Source organism: Eleginops maclovinus, chromosome 7 (assembly GCF_036324505.1).
Source record: "Eleginops maclovinus isolate JMC-PN-2008 ecotype Puerto Natales chromosome 7, JC_Emac_rtc_rv5, whole genome shotgun sequence".
In the NCBI taxonomy this organism is placed as follows: Eukaryota; Metazoa; Chordata; class Actinopteri; order Perciformes; family Eleginopidae; genus Eleginops; species Eleginops maclovinus.
In genome coordinates, this window is record NC_086355.1 from 2,679,254 (window position 1) to 2,688,844 (window position 9,591).

Sequence of the window (9,591 nt, forward strand, 5' to 3'; positions counted from 1 at the left end):
TGATTGGTCAACTGCTAAGTGATGTCCCACTCCTTATCCTATCACGTACAATGTGTTGGAGCGCTAGCCAATAGAAGTGTTATATAGTGATGTCACGATATGCTGGAAGTAATCCAAGGAGTCCAATGGAGTTGTTTCAGGCAGGGGGAGGGGGAGGGGGAGGGAAACTCCCTCTGAAGGCAACACAGGGATTTTAACCTTTGCAGACAATTTAGATGCACAAAAACCTATACAACACACTGCAGGAAAGTGAAAACCCCTCTGGAGGATTAAGTGATGACTTGCTGAGAATGCAGGAAATTCAGGGACATGTGTTTGATTGTGGCATGTTGATTATATACATTATAATATTTGGGATTGAGGGAAGGTGTCCCATTTTTTTAAGGACAAAAGCTCGAGTCTGATTTGGTCAGGTCTAAAGCATTTGACATAACATTTGACTTGACTTTACTAAATCATGTCAGAGGTCACAGTGAGGCCATACATTACTCTGCTCTTTGAGAGCGGTGACATTTGTAAAGTGTTCAGACTCAGCGTGCTTCATACCGCTCTATTCTTACCGCTCACATGATGACACTATTCCTGTCCCCTCACTGCGACCATGAACACACCTCAGTATCAAGTGTTAGAAAAACAAAATAAAACATGAGTCAGGGTTTTGGTTTTGTTGAAAAAATAGTTTATAAATCATGCAGTTGGTACATCTTTCTGAAGACACAAACATCATTTACATCCCCCTCTCATGACACACACACACACACACACACACCCATTTCTATTTAAAAGCAGTGTTTTAGGTTCTTCAAACCAACATTTACACTTAAACTAGATAATAAATATGATAAAAATGAGTATAATGTCTAAAAAATAAACAGATAAATATGTTGTTAGGAGGCACAGCTGGAGGTGTCATGACTGACAGTGAGTAATGCATTTTCAGCATTAATTGCATTTAAAAGTAACATATACGACTGATATTGCACACTTTGTCGTATAATTAGCTTTAATTGTAGTGGTCTGTTCACACCAAATGCATAGCTTTCCTTTCTTGATGTATTTACATTAAATCAATGTACGTTTTGCAATTTAAGAGCGAAATATACCGCGAAAATAACGCTTTATATAATAATGAACATCTCAAATGCCAGGGAGCTTATATACTTTAGAAGTTAACAGTATGTAGATATGAATGTGTATAATTAATAACAAGTATTTCTTATTTATACCTAATTTATAAGAAGTTATAAGTGTCGAGTGAGCAGCTACTTTGTTAGCCTAGCATGAGCGATCCAAACTCCATTTAGAAAACACACATTTTAAAATGTACTTGTTTTTCCATCTCGCAAACAGACCTGAAAAAGCATTCATTTTGACTTTTTGCAAATTGGCATCAAGATATAGTTAATTCGGCATCGTTTTGATTCATTTCCTGCACAAGAATTACAGCAAAATCATTATATTTTAGGTTAATAACACTGTAGTTATCCCTCAGTTATCCTTTGCATGTGGTGTGAACCAACATCTTGTCCATCGTTGCTCTCTAAATGTTGTTGAGAGCTCAGTATATGTAACATAAAGAAGAAATAAACACTGTCTTCTACTAAAGCAAAAATAAAAGTTCAGCACCCTTTCTAAAAAGGTGTGTGTATTTCTGATAGTTTACAGTACATGAAGTACATCTATCTGCAGTCATTTGTACACATCTTAACTGCATGATTCCAGAGACCTATTCTTATAATATACAGTTGTGTGGTGACACGGTGAAGGTGGAAGCTTATTGTTTATTAGCCCTTGAGGTTCTTTTTCTTTGCCTGGTGGAGCAGGAGTTTAAATATTAAATTCGTTAGTTGCTTTGTGCCCTTCACGCTCAGGTAATCACTGGAAAGCATTGATGTTTTTATCATCCATCTGGACCCGCTGGTAGTTCGTGCTTCTGCTTATATAAACCTCGTCATCTCTAGTTAAGATGAATGTCGCTCAATTTCTTTAACCTCTGTAACAAGATCCATAGGTAACCTCCAACTACATCTTCAACCCTTTGTTTCCACTTTAGTAAACAAGCTTTCATCAGCCTCCTGTGTTGCTTTAACCAGTGTTTGGTGAACCCAATTAGTCATTTGATTAATTAGTCTTTCTATAGAAAATAATTGCAAGCGTTTCAGTCATTTCTAAAGCAAAAATGTTCGGTTTCCAGCTTAAAGAAATTGCTTATTTGTGGGTTTTCTTCCTCATACATTGAATATTTTCTTGTTACTGAGAGAGAACAAGACACTTTTAATACATTATCTTTCCCTCTGATATATTACAAGGACATTTTTGCATGAAACAGCTCTTAAAAGTTGCCAATTATTATCTAATCGTTGCAGGATGTGATCAGATACTCTCTTTAATCTTGACCGACAGCACGTGATCTCAAGTTTCCTAACCAGGCACCTATTGTTCAATTCCCATAATGGAAATTAATTGAAATAAGCAAGTCTGCACTTGTTTTAAGCACCAAGATGAAAATGAGCTGGTGGATCCACATCAAAAAGATATAATGTATTAAAAGTATAAAAAGAGAGAAATGGGAAACGTTGGGGTTTAAATTGGTCGTTGCTGGGAGAAAGGCATGACAGTTTATCAGTTAAAATACTAGAAGTCTCTTCGTCCTCTCTACATTTTCTCCCTGACTTTGGCATTAGGCGTTGTGTTTTCTGTCTGTTTTGGTGTCGGTGTTTGTGCAGCGCTACGTGTGGTGGATCTCGTGGAACATGAGCTCTTGAGGGATGGCCGTCTCGGCTCCGTGGATCTTGGAGGTGCGACGCATGAACGCAGAAACCATCTGCTTCACCACCTCGTCGAAGAAGACGTGAGCGAGCTGGGAGTGGAGGAGGGAGCGAAACTCGAAGGAGATCTGAGGAGAGATGACAGGACAAAGTTAGGAGCTTAATTTCATATACTGCAGGTGTGCCCAATATTGCACCGCTTGTGTAAGTTGTGCTGCACAGAATTTGCCTCTATCTGCGTCTTTGCATTGACTTTATATGTAATTGCAACTTGTAATTAATGTAATTGCGACACAAAAATTGTGTCCAGTGCGCAGATTAGAGTTTGAAACTTCACAGAGAATCCAAACATTTGGAAGAATACATATCACACACGAGAGGTCAACACTCTCCCCTGTTTTAATAAACTCATGTTATGCTGTACATTGCATCTACTCACAGAGAAATCCACTGTGCAGGTACGAGGGTATCCCGGGAGGCCAGGGCTGAAACGCCAAACCGTCTCCAGGTGGTTGAACAGTTTACCATCGGAACAGGCCGCCTGGCAAGAGACACAATATACATGTTAATGCAATGAGTTTTTCTGCAAAGAACGAGTATTTAAGGTTGAATCTGGTTCAATTGTTGTATAAAATGAAGTACAAGACATGTATTATGCAAGTATCATAAGCGAAAGTAATTGAGATGCTCACGAGCAATGCTGTGAAACCAAGGGCAATTAGAATATCAAGGTTTTTCTCTACCATGCAAACCAAGAGTGGATTTCTGACAGTATGCAGTTAGCAATCATGGCCTATGATGCAGTACCTCACCTTGACCAGGTGGGGGCGTACTGAGGTGACCAGGGAGGTGTAGTTCTCCATCACAGGTGGAAAGCCCACAGCTATTTTAGCCTTGCAGAACCCGGCGCGCTTGAACACCACATCGGACTTCTTGCACCAGGGAACAAAGAGGCGGTAGTTCTCCACCCCGTTCACCACGTCATAGATCTCCTGCATGGAAAACCTGGGGGGGGGGGGGGTGAGGAGGCAGGAGGAGGAGAGGGGAACAAGTCATAAGCTCCGGGTGTGCGTGTGTTTGTGTTGGTGTGTGTACAGGACAGGAAGCAGGTGAAGGTCAGTGACTGTGACTTAACATTAAACACTAAACAAGGCAGGCATGCAACAAGACTAATGATTCATTTAAGTAAGTCGATGAGGACCACAGATAGAGGGAGAGAAGAAAGAGACACATAAAAAAGGTATAAATGAGACACAGATGGAGAGTGTTTTCAACCCAATCACTTTATAACTTCATCCCCCAGCTGAGGGGAAATATCTGCAGTGGCCGGTACTATTTATACAAGCAGATTTATCTTTTTAACTCTTTATCTCAAATGGAACACTGTGTGCGTCATACAGAAGTGCACACATAACAGATAAGGCATTAAAACAATCATTCATACATTAACGTGTGAAGGGTTATGATAGGTGGTGCCTTTTGTTTTTAATTCAGTGGGAAATTGATTGAACCCTTTCCTCAATTAATTATCATTATTGTTTCGTTGTATTCAAGCTGCATCTTTGTATTTATATGAAGCAAATAATATTGTCCTCACCAATAATAATTCCCTTTGGTTATTTGTTATTGACGCAGTTTTGTACTAGCTGACTGATTCTTTTAATGAAGATTCGCTTTGCTACTCGTGTTACAGCTGTATGCTGTTGCAAAACCCAGTAAATGAAAACACTTTCAAAAACATGTTGCATCACATAACCATTTACTCACCCGATGACTCGTCTCTCCGAGTATTCCTTCCTCTTGGAGAAGCTGTCGGCCAGGTTGAAGAAGCTGCGGACAGGTAACGTGACGACGGGCCCCACCATGGCTGCACCCGGCCGGGGGGCCATATGAGTGTTCAGGACCCCACATGGTGACAGGTACCTGAGGAAAAAAAACACAACATTAGCACACACCGGGGGAAAGATCACTTTAAATAACCACAAATTACCAAAAACACTAACTATATTTTGTTGTTTCCAAAAACATTGTTGGAGAATTAGTTTGAAAAGATAGATTTTGTTCTCCTAATCTGTGAAAGAGTATCCCTGAATGATTTTGAATCAGGGCTTAATGGCTTATTTTATCCAAAAATGAGATGCATTGCTGATTTTTATCCTTACATTTTATAAAACTACTTTTAGTTTTATTGTTTTGTTAAAATGCTATTTCTTTGTAATCTTCAACTTTTATTTGCTTGTTTTTTTTGTTAATCATTTTTTAAACGATAATCTTAACGACTTGTGTTTGAAGCCATTAATATCTTTAAATGCCCTGGTGAAGTACTTTGACATTCATTGTGTCTGAATGGTGCTATAAATAATCTTGCCTAGTTGTTTTCTGCTTGATTCCAGCCTCAGACATAACCCTTTTTCTTGGTGTCAGTACAATCAATGATAAAACTGATTGAAAAGCTTGATGCTATTTACCCTCTAATACCTGCGAGTCAAGAATGAAAGCAACAAGCTGCGACACACTCCTTTACTCCTGGGAATCTGGATATTTTCCATACAAATCCTTCTTGCAACACCTGCTATGCTTTGATTCAGTCACATTGACACAGAGGCCATTAAATGAAAACCAGACGAGGTGAACGAGGACACCAACCCTGCCCGTCTTTAAAATATTCAGTATTTTCTGTTTGGCCTGGGGGAGTATTGACATGACTAGGCTACACAATGGCTCCAGCGTATTCTATCTAGTGCCAAAAATGTGTTGATTAATCAGTTTGTCTGTGGATAGAATAATAGTTTTCATACATCTTTTTCATGTATCAAGATTATAGGACGACCTGGGAACAACTTTTTGAGATCAAATGGGTTTTTTTCTGTGATTAAAGTCAAAATTTGGGGGGAAAAGTCAGAACTGGAGAGTAAAAATAATCATATTTTTTTCTGAAAATCCCAGAATTGAGACTTTTTTCCTAAGAATTCTGACTTTAATTTCAGAAGTCACATCCCAAAATGTTTGTCATGTGGTCCTCATCCTCTTCCGTATTCAAATCTGATTGTTGATTCTCCCTGATTTGTTCATATATTATTAATCAATTCATATATATTTGAATGTTGATCAGACAAATTATGATTTGTAAATCTCTCAAATGTTTTAATCAACTGAACCATCAGAATAATAAAATGTTCCACTTCTATCCCTTTCTATTCTACTACGGATTTGTTTGGATCAGTGTGATCATGTTCTCTAAGCCTGACGTAACTCTGAGATTCCATGAATGTGAGGACTGTTAATCCTGGATGGCTTGTAACCTCAATCCGACCATAAAACTCAGCTCACGTCCTGCAGGGTCGCATAGTTGGACTTGTCACCTGTGGCTCCCTGTTCCACAATGTCCCTGGCATACAAACCCAGGGCATGGGTTTGGATTCAGGCAGCTCTTATGTCACCACTTAATGTCATCTTAATATCATCATCAGCTTAACCTATTCTGTGCCTCTTGTGACGCACTCTTTGGAATTCCTGCTCCATTATTGGCCTGCTGGTCACTTCATTGGGAGCCCGGTCACTACTACCTGAAATGTGATACAGCATGGCACCGACCTCAGACTGACAAGCCATGCAAGTGTATGGCTGCAGAAATCCAGAGATGGGGTTTAGAAATTGGGGCAAAGGAGGAGGACAGTGAGTGTGCACATTAAAGACCAAATTACTGGGAATGCAGGACAAAAAAGGGTGGTTTGCAGTCTGAAGATCACAAGTTTAACGGCAACATTTTGACCAAAAAGGCAAAGAAACTGTTCAAAAAATGCTTTTCCCAGTGTGTACACTACCTCTCTTCTAATCATGTAGCACTTCCAGGACATTGTGTCAGAGGTTCACTTGGATCTTTTTACAGGTTTTGAAAAAAGAGAGTGCAGCGTATGGATATATATACAGAAACTGGATACAGGGTTGGAGGCGGGCTCTCGTTAAAGAATAGGAAAACCGCAACCTTTAGGACCAAATTACTGAAATGACATGTTAAGCTCAATCTGATGATTTACAGAGGTCTCTTTCCTGATGAAAGTCTGTAGCACCATGTCTTTTGGCCACATGGCGTCCATACCAACATGGAAGATGTATTTCCACTGTTTGGACACTACAAAATCTGGGTTCAAAGCCTGGTGCTCTACCTGGGGCTTCGTGCAGGGGTCTTATCTTAAACCAACACCTGTCAGCTGGCAGGAAAACACTTTTTCCTGTGTAGGATTTTTAGGCCCCAGACAAAAAAAATGTTTGTCCAGAGATATTGCAAAACACTGTGCAGTTGCAACTGCAGTCACAGGTTCTACAAATCCTGACAAATATAGCTACCTCTTTTTCTTGGAAAAAGGGTAAGGCTTTCCAAACTACATACATAGATCCCAGACACTAAAGTACTTAAAGTGCAAAATGATTGATGTATTGATGCATTCATGTGCATATAATGGAATTAATTAATGTACTTTATCTTAATCTGTAAAAAACATATCATAATTTATGTTGGAGATATCATTTATATAAATATGTAGGATAACTACAACTAACTTATGAATGTTATTGATTGAAGTGACAGTAGGCATACAGAAAAAAAACACAAGTACTTAAAATGTATACTTAAGTACATTAAGGTGAATTAATTGATGTTAAAAGTACTTAATAACGCCCCACCACTGCCAGTAAGCATGTCAATTAACTTTAAAAAAACGCAGGTTTATGAAACAATGTCCGTGAATAGCTGTTTGTAAAATAAAAGGTAACTAAGTACTTAAACTGCTATATTTACAACACGACCCGAGTACTTTTGAGTAAAAGTACTCAGATCTTGTACTTGAGTAAAGTAGAAGTACTCAGATCTTGTACTTGAGTAAAAGTAGAAGTACTCAGGTCTTGTACTTGAGTAAAAGTAGAAGTACTCAGATCTTGTACTTGAGTAAAAGTAGAAGTACTCAGATCTTGAACTTGGGTAAAGTAGAAGTACTCAGATCTTGTACTTGAGTAAAGTAGAAGTACTCAGATCTTGTGCTTGAGTAAAGTAGAAGTAGCAGAGTGTAGGAATACTCTGTCACAGTAAAAGTATTCTAAATGTTCCTCCAGTGAAAGTAGAAAGTACTCTCCTCTAAATGTACTTAAAGTAGCGACAGTAAAAGTAGTCATTGTCTGATTGGTCCATTTCAGAATAATATCTCTGATATGTTTTATAATGATTGATCATTAAAGTGTTCTCAGAGCTGGTAAAGGTGCAGCTAGTTTGAATGGCTTTGTATACTGCAGGGTAGCTGCTGGATTTACTGCAGGTGAACTAAAATCTGATTTAAGGGATTATAGTTCACATCATTAATCCTAATCTGCCTAGCAACTAAATGTACTAAATAAAAGGAGTGGAGTAGAAGTACACCATTTACCTCTGAACTGTAGTGGAGCTGAAGGACAACGTAGCAACACAATAACAATACTTAAGTACAAGTACCTCAAAATTGCACTTAAGTACTTGTGTAAATCTTAGTTACTTTACACCTTTGATGACACTTCCCATCTGGGTATTTTCGGTGTTGTGGAAAACTCTTTGTTTTTGAGAGGAGGGTCCTCTCCTGACACTTCCCAGTTTTAACCCAGATTAAAATAATATATTAAAGACTTTACCTTACGCTGTTCCTAATGTGTGTTTCCCGGCTGGCTGCAGAAGGAAAGTGTTTGATGCACTCCGCCACTTTCCTCAGGTTCCCACCACCTCTCGCCATCGTGCCTTTTTGCTGCTTTGACGGACTTCTTCACTCTCTGCCAGTGGGAAAATTGACATTTGTCCCGCCCCCTCTCCGAATGTCGCCCTACCATTGGATGACGTTTGCCCTACCGATGGATTCCATTGGCTCCGTCAACAGACATTGGTGACGTCAGGCGCTTCACGAAAGAATGTCACGAGTGTGTAACATGAGTCATAATCAGTACACACGGTTTCGGTTGCGTTGACGCTTGCCGGTGGGCGTGTCTGGCGGTAACGCTACCAGCAACCAATCACATTGATCTCCCGCCCTAGCGTTTGTACGGGCATATACGCGGGATTTGATTGGCTGGCGCTTCCGTCGACGCTTGAAAAGTTGAACTTTTCTCAACTTTCACCGCGAGCAACGGAGCCAAAGCGAAGCGACGGAACCACAAGGCAGTTCGGTAACGCCTGACGTCACCCCGTCCACACGGTTCCGTTGCGTTGACGCTTGACGCACCTTCCCATTCACATTGAATGAGGCTGCCGATGTGCCCTTGAGCAAGGCACTGAACCCCCAACTGCATGCATGTGCACCTCTCCAGACGCATGGCTGCAACCTACATGTAAAAACTGTATATTGTGTGTAAATAAAAAAACATGCACTAAGATAAAAATGTTTGGAGCATAAAATGGTATTGTGACTGAGTCTTTAACCCTGGACCCCCACACCCTAATCCTAGACTTCCACCACTACGCTAAAGCTACAACCAAGCTCATTGTACCTTATTAATATTTATTAATTTATCTCCAATTCAAATACTGTCTGCTCTCTGCTCTGGAGTATAAATCTCTATTTCTGTTGCTGCATTTTTTTGTTGTTGGTCTTTTATGGATCATTTTAATTAATCCGGAATATTTATATTGTGTATTATTTGTGATACATCTATTTTCTGCTGTAGATATGTTTATACTTTATAACTGTACATGTTTAGATTTGAGATTTTATCATGTCTTTACTTGATTCCACCTTTCAAATGTTTTAATGAACACAGAATAAGCTGACATATTAGAAAATAGAAGAAAGGCACACAATAGTTATACTGG

At 39.4% G+C, this 9,591-nt stretch overlaps 1 protein-coding gene across 1 annotated transcript; it reads right to left on the reverse strand.

Moving 5' to 3' along the window:
* Positions 1-656: 656 nt before the first annotated feature.
* On the reverse strand, positions 657-8,589 carry coq10b (coenzyme Q10B). Its single transcript, XM_063887801.1, has 5 exons — positions 8,424-8,589; positions 4,536-4,691; positions 3,581-3,773; positions 3,208-3,309; positions 657-2,896 (listed from the first exon to the last, which is right to left on the reverse strand). Exons 1-5 carry the CDS (start codon positions 8,519-8,521, stop codon positions 2,729-2,731), a joined length of 717 nt encoding a protein of 238 aa, XP_063743871.1. The 5' UTR covers positions 8,522-8,589; the 3' UTR covers positions 657-2,728.
* Between the last annotated feature and the right edge of the window lie 1,002 nt (positions 8,590-9,591).

Bases quoted from the DNA above. Each gene is read 5' to 3' on its own strand.
- coq10b (XM_063887801.1), bottom strand. From the start codon at position 8,521: ATGGCGAGAGGTGGTGGGAACCTGAGGAAAGTGGCGGAGTGCATCAAA. The intron at 3,774-4,535 runs GTGAGTAAATGG...CCCCCCCCCCAG, and splicing joins TCGGAGAGACGAGTCATCGG to GTTTTCCATGCAGGAGATCT. The intron at 3,310-3,580 runs GTGAGGTACTGC...GTCTCTTGCCAG, and splicing joins TACGCCCCCACCTGGTCAAG to GCGGCCTGTTCCGATGGTAA.